We start from the raw sequence: 20041 nt of genomic DNA on the forward strand, positions 1-20041 counted from the left end.
CAACTAGAAATGCTTTCGGTAGTGAGCATGGTACCTTTTCCCTCACATTATCTCTTCCTTTGTCACCAGTCTTTTCTCATCTGGGCTCTTTCTATCTCCTCTCCTGACACTTTATTTTTAGTGCAGCAGCCCATAGGTGCTATGAGCACACCTATCTTCTGTAAGAAGTGCTGACTAAAGCACCTCCCTACCCAAAAGGTCTTTTGGTTTCTAACCAGACTGAGCATTTGGCCCAAGATTCTCACTGCACTTTTAAATTCCTACAGGGAACTTCCTAGAGTGCATAACCACATTCTCTCTTTCCATTTACCAGAAAAAAACAAACAAAAACAAACAAAAAAACCACAAACTGTCTGTCTTGGACAGATCTGTTCCAATTCCCCCCTGTTGAAGTATCTCAGTATTCCCAGGCTACAATGAGTTCATTAATGCTCAGCATAGTGAGATCTTCTTACTAAATTCAGCAGCATTCTCCATGAACTCTTCACAGTCTGAAACCTATCCACATGCCATCGATAAATGTTCATTGATCTAAACGAGAAAAGGCCAGTTTCCTATTTTCCATAATAAAACTAAGAGGCAACAGGAAAGCATGTGAACATATAGGCCATAGAATTATATAATCACTGTATTCCTGGCATATTTACTCAGAGCATTAAATCAAGAGCTAAACACAGGTAAGCACCATAGCTGTGGTATGAAGATACACTAAAATAAAGAAAATGACATTAACATTAGAATTTAGCTGCATAAATTTCTTCTTAGGCAATTAGGTCCTCATGTCTGATTTAAAATAAAATCAACTTAACAAAATAAACTAAAAAATAAAATAAAATCAACTTTAACAAGAATAAGGATTCCCCTTTCCAAGGATGGCTTGGATTCTGAAGCTATAACCCAGTCTTTTTGCTACATGAATTACAAGGGAATAGCAAGATGGCATGGTCTGTGATCATCTATCAAAGCGGACGGACATCTTACACGCCAACAGACAGACTGGCGAGAAAAGTAAATGCAGTGACTCAGCCATTTTGCCTTATTAAATTCTCGGGGGTGCGTCCAAAAATCACATTGCAAATAAAGAAAAATATAGGATTAACATGATCTCTACAGAATGAGTTACAATGTTTTTAATCCTTTCCTGAAAGCAAAAAAGAAGAAAAAAGAATCAGGCGTATTGTATTACTGATGAATTGCGCTGTGCGCAAATAAAAGTTCTTTATCAAACGTTCAGTGGTATTTTTTTTTTTTTTAATTTTTTTTTTTTTCAACGTTTATTCATTTTTGGGACAGAGAGAGACAGAGCATGAACGGGGGAGGAGCAGAGAGAGAGGGAGACACAGAATCGGAAACAGGCTCCAGGCTCTGAGCCATCAGCCCAGAGCCTGATGCGGGGCTCGAACTCCCGGACCGCGAGATCGTGACCTGGCTGAAGTCGGACGCTTAACCGACTGCGCCACCCAGGCGCCCCCGTTCAGTGGTATTTTTGATGGAGTGTTTCCTACACAGAAGGTAATATATTATTAAATAAAATCCAACAGAATAAACCCAATGGGTGTGCATACTTTAAGTATTATAAAAGCAAAACGTGTTCCATTCCCTTTGGTTATTACCTGTGATCCAAAAAAGTGGCAGGCCAAACCCAATAGATAATTTTGTTAAAGTGTTGGTGATTATCAACATATACAAACCTTTACTCCTTAGCTCTGTTCACTTTTTGATATGATAATAATACCAACAATGACAATTACCATCATTTATTGAATGCCCAAATGTGCAGGTAACGTGCCGCCTGTTTTTACCTTCATTATATCATTAAATCCTCACAATGCCATGTGCAGGAAGGGTTATCATACCCAAACTATACAGGAGGAAACTGAGGCTTAGACAGGTTGAGTTAACCAGGTTACTTGGTTTATTATGCTTTTAACTTGGATTTATCTGAGTAGAGACCATGCTCTTTTTCCAGTGCATGTATCATCATGTTTTATATATAGTATTGTCAAGTGAGGGGGGAGAAAACTGGATTGTGGGGGATCTGGATAAATCTACATCTCCCTGAACTTGCAGTGTGATCAGTATGCTCTCTGTATCCAGCGAAAGGCTTAATATACCTCCCGAATTTTATCTCATAGCAACGTGCTTGGATAAGTGAAAATGAAATCAAGAGTATCTTCTTGGATAGGTTTTTCTTGCTATAAAATAAGAGATATCAATCTTAAAAACCACTTTAGAGTCTCAGATCAGGGAGTGGAATCTACTCCTTGCATTCCTGTTTGGATTTATAAAGTCATCACACGGTTCTTGGCTTAGCACGGACCATTAATCAGAATTCATCACTTGGACAGTCTTATTAGACTTAAAACTACTTAGTGGGGGGATTTTTCTGCAAGACACATTGCTGAAAACTAGGAAACTTCTCCAGCTCGTGCAAGACAGAACAAAGTCTTAAATAAGACAGAGGGTATCAAAAACCTGCAGGGTGTGAGTTAATCTTCGCATCATCCGATTCGAAAGCTAACAACAGGAGGAAGCAGTGCAACTACCTGTGTGGCTCCTTAAACTGCATCAGGTCTCTAGGAGGAAGGAGATGAACTTACCTTCAGCAAGAAGGCCAGCTTTTTCTTTTGTTCCTCCAGACGCACACTGGCCGATCTCCATTTCTCTTGGATTTCAGCGAGTTCCGCCTGCAAGGCGGCCTCAGCTCCACTGTCAGCCGAGAGCAGAAGCTGCTTGCCAGCCTCCACTGTTAGGATGTAGCTGCCTTGTTGTCGCAGGAACACTTTTTCTTTGAACTGAAAGGAACCGTTGCTTTTTACTTTCTCATTCTTTTCTTCACCATATCCCTATTCCAAGGATTTTTAAACGACCCTACGGGTTTTCATACATAGCACGCCCCCTCGATACAACAAACATTACTGAGCGCGTACTCTGGGCATGAATGAAGCAATGTATACACATGAGTGAGGATTCGACAGGGGGAGGCTTAGTTTCTGTCCCCAAATTAAATGCAGTCACAATGCAATATGAAAACTGCCCCATGAGACTGATGCGTAGGGAACCCACTCCTACTTATTTTAAGTTTTATTATGGTCTTTTTATTTCTTCTGCCGAAAACATTTAGGACACTTGTTTGATACAAACAACCGATTCCAAGAAAGACCAGTGCTCAAATATCTAACCCATGTGGATGCAAGACAGGCTTCCTCGAAGGGAAAAGGCTTCATGAGTCTTAGAGACATAGGAACACGACTAGATTAAGAAGGACCTGGTGTGAGGAGGGCCAGGCGTCAGTCAGGGGAATCCTTCCACACAGAGAAATGAAGATGGGAAAATTTGCCATTGAGATAAAGATGATGAATTCAGGATCCTGGATGCAGTTTTCAGAGGGAATGCAGTATGCGTGTGATAGAGTGGCAGAAGAGGACACAAGACCACGCTTGCAAAGGCATTTTTTTTTTAAATAGTGAAAGTGACCGAGATTCACAGGGGAATATTAAGCAAGGAAGTGATGTGTTTGGATTATAACACTTTGCAGGAGGGTAGAAGACGGAATGGCAGGTGGGCATATATTGGATATACTAACAGGTTAGAAAGCTGTCGTCTATGGGGCACCTGGGTGGCTCAGTCAGTTAAGCGTCCAACTTCGGCCTAGGTAATGATCTTGTCAGTTCAAGCACCGCATCCGGCTCTGTGCTGACAGCTCAGAGCGTGGAGCCTCCTTCAGATTCTGTATCTCGCTCTCGCTCTCTGCCTCTCCCCCATTCACGCTCTGTCTGTCTCTCTCTCAAAAATAAATAAACATTAAAAAAAGAAGAAGAGGAAGAAGAAAGCTATCATCTATCATGAGCACCGCTAAGGCAGTGGCAGTGGGAATATATTAGATATGGGAAGGGAGAGGCAAAGAATATAGCTCTAGAGCACCTCCCAGGGTCCAAGTGATAGAAGCGTTAGCCGCTGCCAGACATTTCCTTGAGCTGGGGCTGTGGGAAATGGACTGCTGGGGAATGGCTGGTCCTGAGATCACAGGCCCTGCTGGAAGCTGGAACCCATGGTGCACACTAGGTCTGTATGCACACATATATAATCTGAATATATAAGTTGAAAGCTCAGGAGGTAGATGGGACTGGAAGATACCACGCTGGCCCTTCTCTGCTGGTAGCAGGCAGACACATGTGTGGATGAGGTCTCCCAGAGAAGCGAGGAGAAAGAAAGCAGAGAGCAGTGACCGCCAAAGCAAAAGGAGACCACAAAACATACTGGGAAGCACTGATAAGAGCACTAGGACGTATCTGTCTAAGGGGCTGGAGTCCCCAGTTCCCAGATAGATGGAAGTACGGAGCCAAGCCAGGAATAGACAAAAAGCTCAGACAGGACCTAGACTTTTATCTTTTCCGGAATGCTTAAGTTACACATTTACGTTGCTCGTGAGTATAATCAATGCGGTGTTCCTTTCCCGGCCATTGCCTTTGCCTCCATGCTGGGGATGAGTGAGCTGCTGGGAGGCACTGGTGTGGAAAGTGGAGAGGGTCTGTAAGCAGCTGGGCCTGACCAGACAGTGTCATCACTATACACGGGCTTTGTAATGCAATCGTATTGTGTGTTATTGTTGACACTCGGGAACAATGATTGTCCTCATTCCAGTGTCACTCCAGAATCCTTGCGAAGAACTGAGGCGAGGGTAAAGCGTGCAGTGGAAACACAGAAGAGGTTTAAAGACCGTGTGTTTTGCACCTTACCTGCACTTCATCAAAGAAGGTCCTTGCCTGCTGCAGTGGTATTGGGACACTTCCGAGAGCACTCACGGGAAGATAGGACACTTCAACCAACCATTTACGAAGCTTTTCTGCCATCTCCCTGTACCGCCTCCACTGGCGAATTTGGCTGTCGATGATGCCCCTCCTTTGCTGGGCCCTGCGAATCACTCCCTGCCACTGATTGCTGAGAAGGGTCAGTTTCAGGTTGAATTCATCCCTGGTGCAGAAATAATTACATAGGGAGGAAACTTTGTTACCCTGGGTACATTTTCATAATCAGACATGTCTACACACAATGTGCATATGCTTGGTGACCCTAAGCCCTGAGAAGTGAGTTAGGGCAGAGGTTTTCAAATATCATTCCAGGATCTGTTACTGGGTCTATTTCAAGTCATTTTTAAAATTTATAGCAGTCAAACTATTGGTTTTGGCAAACAGTGAGTATTTTCATGTCTCAGCACAGGTTAAAGGCATATCTGTAAAGTCACTGTCATCTATTCTCTCCCTGAGTACACAAGAGGTGGGGAGCATTGGGTAGTGACACCACGGGAATGTGCCCAAACCCTAAGAAGTGTATGCAGCAGGAGGCGACATCTTGTTTGTGCTACAGCGGGAGAAAATGAGGACCAAAACTTATTTATGCACTTCAGTTTTCAGCCAGAATTATAAGCCACTTTGGATGAACAACGCGGGGTTATTTCAGCCAGAATCATAAGCCACTTAAATAAAACCATGTTATTTAAAAATGTTTCTTTAAAACTGTCCTTGGAAACTCTCTGTATTCTCTTACAGTAAACAGTCCTAATCTTTAGCAAATTATTCTACATATGAATCTAGATCGTCCCCTCTACATGTTAAGCCTACTTCATTTTGTTCTTAGAAAAATGCAAACTATCTAGTTATTGTTGGCTGTATGAAGGTTGTCCATATACTTAAAAAGAGTAAGTTTTATGTAAGTGTTCTTAACTTCAGGCTAAATAATCTCAGATCTTTTAGTTTGTCCTTCCTACATCTGTGTTTTCAACCTTAAAAAGGGGGTTGGTAGTTCTCTATGAAGTTTTAATTTGTGGTTCTACAATTCGTTTGTCCTATATCAAATAGAATGAATTTCTCTGTAGATTAGAGCATTATTCACCTTTGAATACTAAAGTGTAACATCACTTGTTTTTTCTCTATCACGTAAGTTTTGCTTTTCTTCCCTTCCATATACTATTTTCTCCTCTTGTGGGTGGCTTCCAATCTGAGCTTGACTGACTGTTCTGGACCCCTACATTCTTGACACCTCTCATTATCTAGGCCCACTATACACCTTGGTTTTGTAAACCAAATGTATTATTGGTGCTTCTTGCTTCTGAAAGGAAATTCTGATATTAATAATCTAATTGCAGAAGAATCAAATGTGATGAATTAGGTTCATGAAACTCCCCCAGAAGTTACAAGCATCCATCATCTCCGAAAACATTTAACTGGAGGACTTGAGAACGTCCTGCAACATGAAAAGTACCCTCCCACAGTACTTTCCCCCTCAGGCCACCATCCACCATGTCTTTGGAGCCCTTGTCCTCAACAGTCCTGAGCTTCCTGCTAATGTGAGGAAATACTTAACACATGACACTGTTCCTGTGGCTGAACGTGAACTCTCAACACGAAATTTAGAAATGAACGTTTAAAACACAATACATTCCTAATCTGGTGCTTTCGTGCTCTAATCCAAATTTTTTTTTTCCTTTCAACTTTGAGAATTATCCTTGGTTCAACCCTCCCATTTTCTTATTTTTTGGTGTTTCTCCTTAACTGTTAACATTTACAATTGAATAGATGTTGGCTTGTACATGATTTTTAAATTTTGTTTTACTTCCTCACTTAAACTTTTATAATACTGTTATAGAGTTGATCAAGGGAGGCTAAAGCAAGAATAAGCTAATTGAATTTGAATTTGTTTTATTTTGAAGGCCTTAAATTCTCAGTAAAGCCCATGTTTAAGTCTGGCTCACTTTGAATAGAATAAATATGGATTCAGCATTTTTGTATCCTTTGGATAAATACCTAGTAGTTTTCAATTGCTGGGTTGTGATGAGTCACTGGGTTGTCCCCCTGAATCTAATACTACACTGTATGTTAACTAACTTGAATTTAAATACATAATTTTTTAGAAAAGAATAAATACGGTATCATATTTTGTTGTTCCATAGCATGACCATGAAAATGTTCCATGTTACCTCCAAAGAAATATCCACTCAAAACTGAAATTGCTTCCAAAACATTAAAAAAAAAAAACCCTTTTAATAAAAACAATGATTTATGTTCTGTTTTGTTTGTTTGTTTTTTGTTTTTTCATTTTTGAAAAAAACACTACGTTAATTCTAATCACGGTTACTGGGCCTTAATATGGGAGAGATGTTTTTATGTAATAAATGCAGTTATACTCCAATATCACCACATAAAGTAGATGCAATAGACTAGCTATTGTTCCCAGGAAATGTAAACACAGTATGAAACGGTCAATTCACACACCAGAAGTCGAAAGATGAGCTAGATTTTGCCTCTTCATTTTTAATAAAGAGGCAATCTGCTAAGTAAATGAAGAGGAAGCAGGATTTCAGTTTGTGTGTCTGCTGCCTTAAGGCAGCAAACCATTTTCAAACCTGGAATTACCATGCTATGGGAAAGCTGTCTGGTCCTGACTAAAAACCAGCTACTTAGCTGAGTGACCTTGGTCACATCAGTTCACATTTCTGGACCGCAAGTTTTCATCTATAAGTAAGAGAGATGATCTAGTGATCTCTATGCTCCCTTGAGGATACAATTTCTGTAGCTGTATGAGAATATTAGAAGCATCTGTTTATAAACCATTGATACATCATCGATACAATTTGTTCTGATCTATTCATTAATTCCAGTCTCCTGCAGAGGTCTGGAGAAGGTTGGCTAGGTGATTTCCAATTACTCTATGTCCTTTATATAATATAACAGCAGTTCTTAAAGAAGACTCAATACTCACTCATTTCTGAGATTCAGACAAGCCTCTCCTTCAATTACTGAGGCTCCATTGCAGCACAATTGCCTTAGGAAGATTAGATACATGCCCTCTAATCTGCTCATTAAAAAGAAAATAACTAATTCACTGGAAACTTTCTTCATAATAATATATCAAGGATCCTACCTGTCATCAACTTGACCTTGTTCTAGAAGACGCTGCCCATCAATAATGATCGAGTGCAAAATCTGCTGACGACTGAACATCTCTGCTTGAAACAACTATTATTTGAAAAATAGAAAAACATACTTTAGAGTTCCCAATTTCAGTGACCAGTTTTCTGGTAACTTTCCAAAAATTCTGGTTTTAGTAAAGCTTTGAAAAATGTTTCCAGTTGAATCAGGATATGTGTAAAATCCTGCAGTATAGAAATAATGCATTAAAAAAATGTTTTTAGTGTTTATTTATTTTTGAGAGAGAAACAGAGTGCAAGTGGGGTACAGGCAAAGAGAGAGAGGGAGACACAGAATCTGAAGCAGGCTCCAGGCTCCGAGCTGTCAGCACAGAGCCTGACGCGGGGCGTGAACTCACAAGCCACAAGATCGTGACCTGAGCCCAAGTTGGACACTCAACCGACTGAGCCACCCAGGCACCCCGAAATAATATATTTTTAAACAACCAATTAAGATATATTTAAAGTTTCATTTTTGTTTAGTAAAACTAAGTGACTAAAGGTAGAATTATGTTTCACTTCTTTCAAAATCACCTAATAACATTAAGTGTCAACACATAATTAGTATTCTGTTTTTTTTTTTCAGATAGGGAATAGCTTAAGATCTTTTAGAAAGTTGAAAAGATTTTAAAACCTCCCATTTTTTAAGTCACTGTTTTTTAACTTAATTTGGTTAATAAAATTTTTTCGCTAAAAAAATTCAACAGAAAGTTTTTCAAATTATTTCCACAGTTTTTAAAACAAATTTATTGAGACAATAATTCACATGCCTTAACAATTCACCTACTTAGAGTCTATAATTTCAGGACTTTAATGATGTTCCCAGAGTTGGGCACACACCACGACAATCAATTTTAGACTATTTTCTTTAGACCATTACCCTGAAAAGAACTCCACACTCAGCAATCATTCTCCATTTCTTCTCAGTCCATGAGCACTAGGTAATCACTAACATTTTCTGTGTCTATGCATTTGCCTACTCTGGATATTTCATGTAAATAGCATCCTGCCTGTCTTTTGTGACTGGCTTCTTTCCACTTAGCATAATGTTTTCAATGTTGACCATGTGAAGTATGTATCATCACCACATTCCTTTTGATTGCTGAATAGTATTCCATACATTTTATTTATTCATTCATCAGCTGATGGATATTTATGTTGTTCCCACTTGTGGGTTACTATAAATAACACTGATATGGATGATATTCTTGCACAAGTTTTTCTGGACACATATTTTCATTTCTCTTGGGTATAAAGTTAAGAGTAGAATTATTGGGTCATATGGTAACTCTGTTTAATATTTTCAGGAACTGTCCAACTGTTTTCCAAAGCAGCTTCACCATTTTACATCCCCACCAGTAGCATGAGGATTCAATTTCTATATACTCTCATCAACACATGCTGTCTTTTTCATCATAGTCATCGTAGTGGATATAAAGTGATAGCTGACTTTAGTTTTGATTCATTGTCTTTTATTCCATTCTAAGTCACCTTGATAAAAATGGACTTAAAAATACCTTCTACATTTTTAAATTCTCTATTTTTAAAATTTAAGGAAAATGCTTTAAAATTAGTTTTATTCTTTTTTGTGTGTGTGTGTGAGAGAGAGAGAGCAAGAGCACACAAACTGGGGAGACAGGCAGAGGGACAGAGTGAGAGTGAGAGAGAGAGAGCGGGAGAGAGAATCTTAAGCAGGTTCCACACTGAATGTGGAGCTCAATGCAGGGCTTGATCTCACGATTGTGAGATCATGACCTGAGGTGAAATCAAGAGTCCAGTGCTCAACTGACTGAGCCACCCAGATGCCCCTAGTTTCATTCTCTTTCAAGCTCTGCATTAAGCTTTTCTCTGCTTTTAGGTAAATCCTATCTCTCTCTCCATTTGCGTATATTTCATAAATACATGGGACAATTTAGTTACACCAGGAAACCGAGATTAATAGCAAATTAATTATTTTGCTTTTCGCACACAGTTCTCTCTTCAGTGTTTCTTAAGAAATAATTATAATGAGTCTTGACCAAGAGGTACACTTGGAGATATCTGGTACAGAAATGCTTTTTACAGAACACACAATTTTCATTTATCAAAGACTTGTGATCAAGGCATAATTTCTTAATCAACTAGCCTTGGCAATATTAATGTAGTATGTAACTCAATTCAAAAATTGTCTTTCTGCATTCCTTCCACACACACCCCTGATCCCTCTCCCCACCCCTTACCCCCCATAAGGAGACTTTTACCACAATTCCGGCAGTATACATCACAGGATATTGACGCCTGACACATTTTTAAAGCCAACTATGGAAGCAAAGAACTGGACCACACTTTTGTAATTAAGATGGGAAAACTCCAAGCTTAAGAGCTATCAACACAAGATACAGTGTTTGAACTCCTCCACATGGTATTGTTATTACCCGAAAACCCACTGGCATAACCTACCTCATGTGCTCTCTGCTGCTCCAAAAGATGCTGATAATTGCCAGAAATCTCTACTGCTAACTTTTGTTCCGTTTGAACCAGGAATTCCATCCATGTTTCACATTTTTCCAAGAAGGTCTGATGTTGTAGCAAAAACGACTGCAACTTACTGACAGACCAAAGGAAAGAGAATATGATTATGTTTTCGTTCTTATATTGTTAGTATATAAAACTAGATTAAATGAATATCCTCTGCCTCTACTTCTAAACTGACCACCACAAAGTTTTCACCTCAGGTAGTAAAATTAAAAAAAAAAAAAGAATAAAAGTTTAAAGTGGTAAGTTTTAAGAATGATAAAATTATGTATGTATCTTTAATAATTCTTATATGAATTTTCTTTTTAAAATTTTTTTGTTCCAACAATTTTTAGTACCTTAGGCATGGGCAACCATTTCACTGAATTTGCCACTTCCGGTTCAAATTTTGTAAGTATCATTGGAAAGACTCGGAACTTATAAATGTACACAAGCCATGCACTCATTTCTACTGATCTATCAGAGTGGCCAAAACATCTCTTGGTTACTCTACCTGAATCTCTCTGTTGTCTGAGAGGAGATCAGAGACCAGTGCCGGTTCAGATTTTGCATCCTTTTGATTTCTTTATCATTCAGGGGTAGCCTATATCCAAGCTCATTTAGACGGTCTAAATCTGGGGCCATGCTGCTGAATTTTAACATCTGTCCCTGAAAGCAAGATTTAAAAGGCAATTTAGCACTATGGTAAGAAAAGGCAGAGTTCTTTCACGCTGCACAGTGGACTTCAGATTTCTGGAAGAAGCCAGTCTTTGGGCTCCTATGCATTTCTAGGCCACTTACTTGTAATCTCCAGAGCTGCAAATAAAAAAGAGCTACATCTCCTAATCAGTTTCCAGTGCTTCTGCTGCAATTGCTTTTACAGCTACTTACTTGGTTTCACTAAACATGTAGGTAGTTGATGTGTATTATTTACTTGGTCTGTTTACTCATAAGTAATTCTTGGTAACTGATGAAGGATGAAAATTATGCTGATGACTGAAAAGGCTTATTTCTTACCCTGTATATTCCATGTATCTGTGCTATTCTGCTCCATTATTATCTAACACCAATAATAACATTTATAATAGCAACAACTATAATAGTAATAGCTACCATTCCTTAAGCACTTATTATAAACCAAGTATTATTATAAGAGCTTTACAGGTAATAACTCATTTGCAAAACAATACCATAAGGTAAGTACCACTACTATTCCGATTTCAGGATGGGAGACAAGATGCTGAGAATCTGTAAGTAAATTGCGCAAGGCCCCCCAGCTAGCAGGTGGCAGGTCTGGGTAACAGGAGCTGTGGACCTCTTGCTAGATGGAACACGATCCCATTCAAGTTTGGAAGCCACCACACATTATGTCACAGCTTCAGTTTTAGGTCCTTGGCCCCAATCCCAAAGTTGGTGAGACTCAGCTGACAATACCATCTATGCTTTCAGATCTCAAACATAGGACAAGGCTGTCTTTTCTGTTTTTCATGTGGGCATCTATAACCCCATCTAGGAAACCAGCTACAGGAGGAAGGAAATGTCAGGACACCTTTGGCTGTGTGTTTTCTCTTTTCATGCTCTGAAATAGGCTCATTACCCTGCAGACAGAATAAATCTTCCCAAGTGTTGAAGCCAAAAGCTTAACAACCAAATGGCAGAATTTCCATGGACAGATATCACATGAACAAAACTCACATGCATGGTCCTTCTCATGGGGCTTACAGACTGTAAGATACTCTTCTAATAATAGAGTCACAATACTATTCCACAACAGTGGTCACCTGATCACATGAACATAATTAACTGGTATGAAAAAAAATTTAAGAAAAAAAAATAGTGTACTTTGGAAGTGTGTCCCTGGGGACCCTGACCATGAACAAAAGAAAAACTTTCTTAAGAGAGTGACATTGAACAAAATGACCGAAAGTTAATTCCTTTTGGTGGGAAGGGAGTTGGTGGGGCAAAAAAAGGAATTCCGGAAAGGGGAACATAGTGTGTTTCCACAGAAGCACTGTGATGGATGCTGAGATGGATGAGGCCCTAAAGAAGGTGCAAGCCAGGTACCCTGGGCCTGATAATCCACACCGGTCTTCACCCTGGGAGAGCAGTGGGAACCCGCGGAGGGTTTTAAGCAGAGGAAAAAGACAATGAACTTGGCATGTCTATGGTATTATTTTATTTACTGACTGTTTAAAATAGTTCATAATTAAGTAAAACCTTTTAGAAGATCATTCTGGCCGCTGTGGGCTGGAGGGGGAGGAGTGGCTGCAAGGAGAGTCACGGAGGCTGTTGCCAGGATCCGAGAGACAGGGGGCTTGTGTAGGAGAGGAAGGTAGAGACGGGGATGGAGGTTCCATGGGCTATGAAGGAGGAGGTTGCCCACTGGGCATGGGAAGAGGGGAGAAGCAGCACTGAGCTGGGGTCCTAGGGCTGCTCCTGGCCAGGCTCCCACCGCAGTCTGTGAAATCAGTGCGTGCTCACTCCAGGAAAACAGAGCTGGCAAGGGTTTCTTTGGAAGCTCAAAATAAAAAGTATGCCTATCTTAGGAGTTGTGAGTATTCCTTAAGATTTTGAGGACAAAAGATAGAAGATCTGGGGCTAGGATTTGAAAGCACTTACCTTAAGTTCTTCCATCCTTTGCTGGATGGTCGAGAGGTCAGAAGAGTGGCCAGGGTCCTGCCCTTGCAATATTTCTTCCGCTTCTACTATCCAGGCCTCCAAAGCTTCTAAACTCTTGGTAAAGGTTTCATAGTCAAGAACTCCAGCCTTTTTTTTTCCCACAAAAGAAAATTGATATTTAGAAATCTAGTTAAAGGGTAAGTGGGTATTGAAATTACTTTTCATATCGTTGTGTCAAAGTGCCATCCTCAAGATGCCTTTCCTAAAGAAACAAGGCTATATGATTTAAGCTTTCTTCTCTTTATTACTGTAATTTTTTGAAAACAGAATTATTCCTATGTACCATTTATTAATAAACTAAAGTTATTTGTAAAATATACTTCCAAACAGAAATATAGAAATATATTCTGATTCTTGGCAAAAACTTGCTATATAAACATGAATGTCAATATTAAAGCCACTTAGTGTTTATTAGTTGAACACATTTTACTCAGTGTTCTAGAAGGAGGCATTGGTTCAGGGGCAAAATTACATTGGAAAGGACAGTGAAAGACTCCCACCTTCCCTTGTCCCCACTGGAACTTCCAAGTTTGTCTACTTTTTAATTCTTTGCTCTTGAAAGAGGCAAGGTCTCAACGATGGAAAAATTTTCTTTTCCTGTGTTGAGGCTCAGATGTTATAGAACGCCCGATTTATAACACACCTGTAACATGGTCTGCTGCTTGCAGAGAGCCTGTTCTAGGGCACATAAGCGTTGACTCAAGGACAGCTGATCGGATTGAATAGTTGATGCTGCTGAAGCATCCACTTGTTGCTTGAGCTGCTCTCCCAGCTCACGGAGAACAAAAAGGGAATCCTTCACTGTCCCCAAGCCTTTGAGGAGATCCTATAGATGATGAAAATATGCCATTATGCAACAACATGCTAAGGGTACTCCTTAAACTGATAATCAGCAAAGGTCCACACGTCTAGAAGCACTCAGTTCTTACTTTGTTGATTTATTACACTAAATCACCTTCACCTGCAGAAAAATGATCAAGCATTAAACCTGATGTTTAAAACCAGATGGGTGCTAACATTTTTAGAGATAAATGTGCTATTCTTATAATAAAAATCACACGGGTTCATTGTAGGACATCGGGGGAACTGCAGAGAAACATACATAAACAAGAAGAAACACGACTACAAGTAGAGCCAATAATGAAACATTTGGGCAGTTCTTCCTATCTTTTCCTGTAGCTGGTATCAAATCAAAAACACAGTGCTACACTGGGTGTTGTGTGGAAACCAATTTGACAATAAATTTCATATTAAAAAAATAATTAAAAAATAAAGTTAAAAAAACACAGTGCTACATTTTGCCTTTTTCTACTTAATATTATACACACAAGGGATGAGTTTGTGTTGTGTGGAAACCAATTTGACAATAAATTTCATGTTAAAAAAATTAAAAAAAGAAAGTTAAAAAAAACCCACAGTGCTACATTTCGCCTTTTTCTAATTAATATTATACACACAAGGGATGAGTTTGTCAACAGCATCTTCTGTGTGCGTGGTCACATTATAGTGGTTACAATGGGCCCTCCTGTTTTAGTGGGGCATAGAACCCCAGCAATGGCTCTGGTGAGCAGAGTCAAGCAGTATAAAAAGAAGACTGTATCTTCATTCTTTGCCATAGTTTCTCTTGCCTCCATTTCTTTGTGGGACACTCATATGCTCAAAATTTAAGCCAATGGAAATTCCCTGTTTCTAGTTTCCTTCTACCACTAAGAGATGACAAATGACTGGTTCTTTTTTTTTTTTTTTTTTTTTTTTTTTTTATTTATATATGAAATTTATTGTCAAATTGGTTTCCATACAACCATCAAAACCTTAGAGGAGAAAGCAGGAAAAGACCTCTCTGACCTCAGCCGTAGCAATCTCTTCCTCGACACATCCCCGAAGGCAAGGGAATTAAAAGCAAAAGTGAATTACTGGGACAAATGACTGGTTCTTGACCCACCAGACACAGTGGAAAGAGCAAAGCTTGCTATGCCTATACATTGACTCTTGTGAAAGGGAGGGAAAAAAAGGGGGGGGGCACCTCTGATTTTGACATAGATTTTTAACAAATTCAGAGAAATAATTTGGAGCGTTGCCCTCTAAAACAGGTATGTGTATATCAACTCAGGAGGACTGAAACTTTAAAATGACATATTTTGGGGCACCTGAGTGGCTCAGTCAGTTAAGCAGCTGGCTTCGGCTCAGGTCTTGATCTCATGGCTCGAAGGCTTGTGAGTTCAAGCCCCGCATCGGGCTCTGTGCTGACAGCTCAGAGCCTGGAGCCTGCTTCCGATTCTGTATCTCCTTCTCTCTCTCTGTGCCCCTCCCCTGCTTGTGCTGTCTCTGTCTCTCTCTCTCAAAAATAAACATTAAAAAACTTTTTAAAAAAATCACGAATCTTATAAAGATAAAATGTGGAAGTCAGGGAGAAAAGCATTACATTACCTTTACTGTAAATATTAAACTTTGGCTCTAAGGTAATTTATTCAGTATTTATGTGAAGGTATTAGGATAGGTTGAAATTTTATTTATGTGCTTTTTACAACTTGCCTAATTCTAATACATCGATTTGGGAAAGTTTACAAGGTCTTTGAAACAAGTTCATTAAAATAAAGACAAATAAGGACGAAGAGTCAGAAGCATGGAATGAGTGAAACAAGAGAACTGTTCCTGAAAACCTAAAGTAGGTTATTGGCAACTTCAGTAAAAAAGAGGAATATTTTATTAAAAAGAAGTATTCCAGTAAGTCAGGAGAGAAAGACTTCTTTCTACTATTAAATTCTTAGAAGAAATAATGATGTTAATGCTTACATAAGATATAGATAATACTTTTCACAGATTTTTAAAAGATACAACATTATTCTCCATGTGGTCATTTCTCAAATTGATCAAATCTGTAAAAACAGCCCAAATCTTCACATGGATGGGATGCCATTAGGAAAAAATGGGAAAACAACTCCTCTCTAAACACGAAACAGTGGGAGGGGCCTCTTAAATCTGATACACGTGCAACTGTGTTCTGAAAACCCAGGAGCCTCACTGATACTTACAAACAATTTTTGGAGAGCTGTCCCACATACTGAGATGTACCAGAAGCTTACCCACAATCAGCCCGAGCCCTGCTAAACTCGAGATGTCTAAGACCCGCGTGGTGGGAAAGCGCCAGCGTTCCTAAACATACGTTGCAATCCTGAATCCACGTTGCAGCTTCGTCATCGGCAATGTCCTTGTTAGTGGCTGCCTTCAGGAGCTCACTGGCCCCATCCTCCTGCTGCTGAACCGTAGAAGCACACTGTTTGGAGTAGTCCTTGTATCTTTGCCAAAGTTGAAGGAGTGCCTTGCTGGAGCACAGCTGCTTAGCAATCTCTTCCAGCAAGTTATTCCATCTGGAAACAACAGCCAACACTCATGGGCAGATTAACACCTCTCAACAAATGCCGTTATTTACTATATTATTTTTCATGACCCTGCTTCACGTGAATATGGAAATAATGCAGGGATGTCTCGTCTCAATCTGACATAATTTTATCATGTAATATGGCTCACTCATATTTCAGGGGTAGATAGTAGGAATGAGGTCAATCTTGGGATATGTAGCAGCTCTCATTTCTTTCTAAGCCTCTTCAATGCATTTTCTTACCTTAAATTCATTTGTGAAAATCAAAACATGAATAGAGTCTTTAAAGCTCAATTTCAAAATGCCAGCAAGTTTTAGCTGTATCATTATTTATAATAAGGCTGTAATGTAAAATAATGCATAACAGTGTAAAATTAGCATGTTCCATACCTCATATTGACATCTTTTAATGTGGTGGTAAGAGTTTCTGTCACAGGTGGGTGACATTCTTTTAACAGTTGGTTGGTGATGGAACCAAAATTCTGTAAGTTCTTTTCCTGTTTTTCCAGATCATCTTGAAGATTCTTCCCAAGGGGGGGGAAAAAAAAGTGCCACAGATGACGTGACAGGATGCAAATTCTAATAATCGAGTTTAAAAGTAATTTAGAGTTGTTTTCATAAATGTGTACATAAACATACATAAACCATGACTTTGTTCCAATGCTTTATAAGTTTTCATTAGATAATCATTTCTTCTTTTAATGATTTTGCTCTTATGGGTGTAAGATGGGATTCCTAGCAACTAAACCTTCTTACAGTGGCATCTGGAATTCTGCTGGAAAAGCTCGCATGAGTGTCCCTGTCCGTCAACTGGTAGGAAGCCATGCCATCTGACACACTGGTTCTCTTTGCTGTTCAAAGTCAAAACCCACGTCTCCTTTGTATTACATACCTACAGGTGTTCTACCAGAAAATCCCAATAACTAGACCTTAAGAAGTCATGATGTTTCTGGGTACCATTTATAAGTACTATATCTGGGTGTTCTTCCTTGCAAGGAATATTTACTAGGCAGATTATAGACTTGGCACAGTCTTCTACCAAGGACCAGTGAAGCATCTTGAAGGAAGACGTTTCCCCGGAAATACTGCTGAGGTGACAGACTCAGTTCTTAGTAAAACTCTCTAGGTGAAGTAGGCTACAAAAACCGAGTTCTGTTTAACACCAATATCTGATCGCCATCAAATCAAAACCCTTTTGTATCTTAAGACAGCATATGCAGGTGTTAGACATAGAACAGGCTACACTAAAAAGTACTTCTTTTTAAAAAAAAAAAATTTTTTTTAACGTTTATTTATTTTTGAGACAGAGAGAGACAGAGCATGAACGGGGGAGGGTCAGAGAGAGGGAGACACAGAATCTGAAACAGGCTCCAGGCTCTGAGCAGTCAGCACAGAGCCCGACGCGGGGCTCGAACTCACGGACCGCGAGATCTTGACCTGAGCCGAAGTCGGCCGCCTAACCGACTGAGCCACCCAGGTGCCCCTAAAAAGTACTTCTAATTGCCACAAAGCTAGAAAATATGTTTTCAAACTTACTATTCTCAAAGCACGTTTTAATGATTCTCAGTATCTGCAACAACTATTTAAGGTTTAAAGAAATTATATATGTATGTTTTATCCTCCCTCCCTCTTATCCCATCCACAAGAAAAAGCATTCCCTTCAGAGAGGTGGCGTTTGAGGTCGGCAGCATATGAACTTTCATTGCCAAGCAGGGAAACGAACTAATGTAAAGAGGGTACATGCTGGGCTCCTGCTGGCATCCCCTCCCCGGAGGGCCTGTCCTGCCCATCCCGTAGTCTGCAGGAGTTAGCCAGGGAGAAAGAGCGGCCACAGGTGACAGTGCCCGGTCAATGCCCAGTGCACAGGGGAGTAAGAGTGATAGCTGATTTGAAGGCAGTGGCCTGAGGTAAGACAGAGTGCTCTGTAGGGTCAAACAGCAGCGATGTCATTCTATAGGAGTACAGTGATGACAGGCACACAGGAAACCAAGCAGTAAGTGCTAGAAAAAGAGGCTTACGTGTACACATCAGACAGACCAGTGATACTAGGCTGAACAAAAGGAAAACAACTTAATAGTTTACAAATTTACCACTTTGCTATCTTTCTCTTTGTTTTCGTTTTAATCCCTTAGAATATGTTGGGAGAAGCAGGATAAAGAGAGAAAGGGAAGACACAAGGTAGCGACAATGGGTCAGGGAGGCTGGCTTGAAGGTAAAATCATTCTATAAAATATACTCACATGGATATTTATGTAATAGAATTTTTTAAATCATTTGGTTATATACCAACTAATCCAGAAATGCGTTATCCACAGGCAAGTTTAATTAAGTTGAAAATAAAGTGGGTTAAGATAATTTTAAATACTGGGGCGCCTGGGTGGCGCAGTCGGTTAAGCGTCCGACTTCAGCCAGGTCACGATCTCGCGGTCCGTGAGTTTGAGCCCCGCGTCAGACTCTGGGCTGATGGCTCAGAGCCTGGAGCCTGTTTCTGATTCTGTGGCTCCCTCTCTCTCTGCCCCTCCCCCGTTCATGCTCTGTCTCTCTCTGTCCCAAAAATAAATAAACGTTGAAAAAAAAATTAAAAAAAAAAAAAAAAAGATAATTTTAAATACTTAAAAATAATTAAAAGTAAACAATATATAGCAATATCCCAGGATGATGTTCATATGTGCTTTTTTTAATTTTAGCAAACTAAAGAGAATATTAAAGATGGGTTAAATTCATTCCTTACCTGAAGATTGTCTACCTGAACTTGTACAGCTTCTAAAGAACCAGTTAGCAGGCGGAAGCGGGAAAGAGAATATCTGGCCTCCATGAGGTAACTGTTTATCTCATCAAAGGCCTCCTTGTGATTGTTCCATTGGTCAAACACGGACTTCAACAGTATCTTGAACTGCCCAACCTATTGAAAGAGACAGAAACTTCTTATAATTGCATAATATCCAAAATGATGGAGGGGCGCCTGGGTGGCTCAGTCGGTGAAGTGTCTGACTTCAGCTCAGGTCACGATCTCACAGTCTGCGAGTTCGAGCCCCGCGTCGGGCTCTGTGCTGACAGCTCGGAGCCTGGAGCCTGCTTTGGATTCTGGGTCTCCCTCTCTCTCTGCCCCTACTAGCTTGTGCTCTGTATGTCTCTCTCTCAAAAATAAATAAACAACAACAAAAAAAAATGATAGAATATATATTGAATTGATGGAAGCAACATTAGTATCTAAGAACTTCATCAGGGTTTCAGGCATTATAAATAAACTAGAAAAAAAAGATTTGAAAATATGTAGCAATATTGAAATTTATGTCTTTCATACTTTTGACTACTCAGTCCAAATTTAAATGCTTAAAAAGGTAATATAGGACCTTTGTATGTAATATACATAATATACATTCTATATATCTATATTATATAAAAGTGATAAAAGGTCAATATATTTAATACCACAGTTTAGGAAATATATTAAATGAGTGTTTTAAATGCATGAACTCATTCAATCCTTATAATAACCTTATGTGGTGGCTGTAATTATTATC

The 20041-nt window shown here is 39.5% G+C and overlaps 1 protein-coding gene across 18 annotated transcripts in view; it reads right to left on the reverse strand.

Annotated features, from left to right (window-relative positions):
* Nucleotides 1–20041, reverse strand: part of SYNE1 (spectrin repeat containing nuclear envelope protein 1) — a 480528-nt gene that overhangs the window by 80628 nt on the left and 379859 nt on the right. For all 18 annotated transcript variants that reach the window (XR_015251658.1, XM_086708164.1, XM_086708163.1 and 15 more), the window contains 10 exons: nt 19249–19419; nt 16908–17041; nt 16302–16506; nt 13782–13964; nt 13079–13225; nt 10974–11128; nt 10406–10553; nt 7921–8015; nt 4740–4974; nt 2601–2795 (listed from right to left, as the gene is read on the reverse strand). Coding sequence is in view for 17 of the 18 variants with exons in the window: in XM_086708164.1 (XP_086564290.1) it covers nt 2601–2795; nt 4740–4974; nt 7921–8015; nt 10406–10553; nt 10974–11128; nt 13079–13225; nt 13782–13964; nt 16302–16506; nt 16908–17041; nt 19249–19419 (1668 nt within the window). In the remaining variant the exon portion in view is untranslated. The remainder of the gene's footprint in view (nt 1–2600; nt 2796–4739; nt 4975–7920; nt 8016–10405; nt 10554–10973; nt 11129–13078; nt 13226–13781; nt 13965–16301; nt 16507–16907; nt 17042–19248; nt 19420–20041) is intronic.

Source organism: Puma concolor, chromosome B2 (genome assembly GCF_028749965.1).
Source record: "Puma concolor isolate L17-30 chromosome B2, mPumCon1.1.hap2, whole genome shotgun sequence".
NCBI classification, from domain to species: Eukaryota; Metazoa; Chordata; class Mammalia; order Carnivora; family Felidae; genus Puma; species Puma concolor.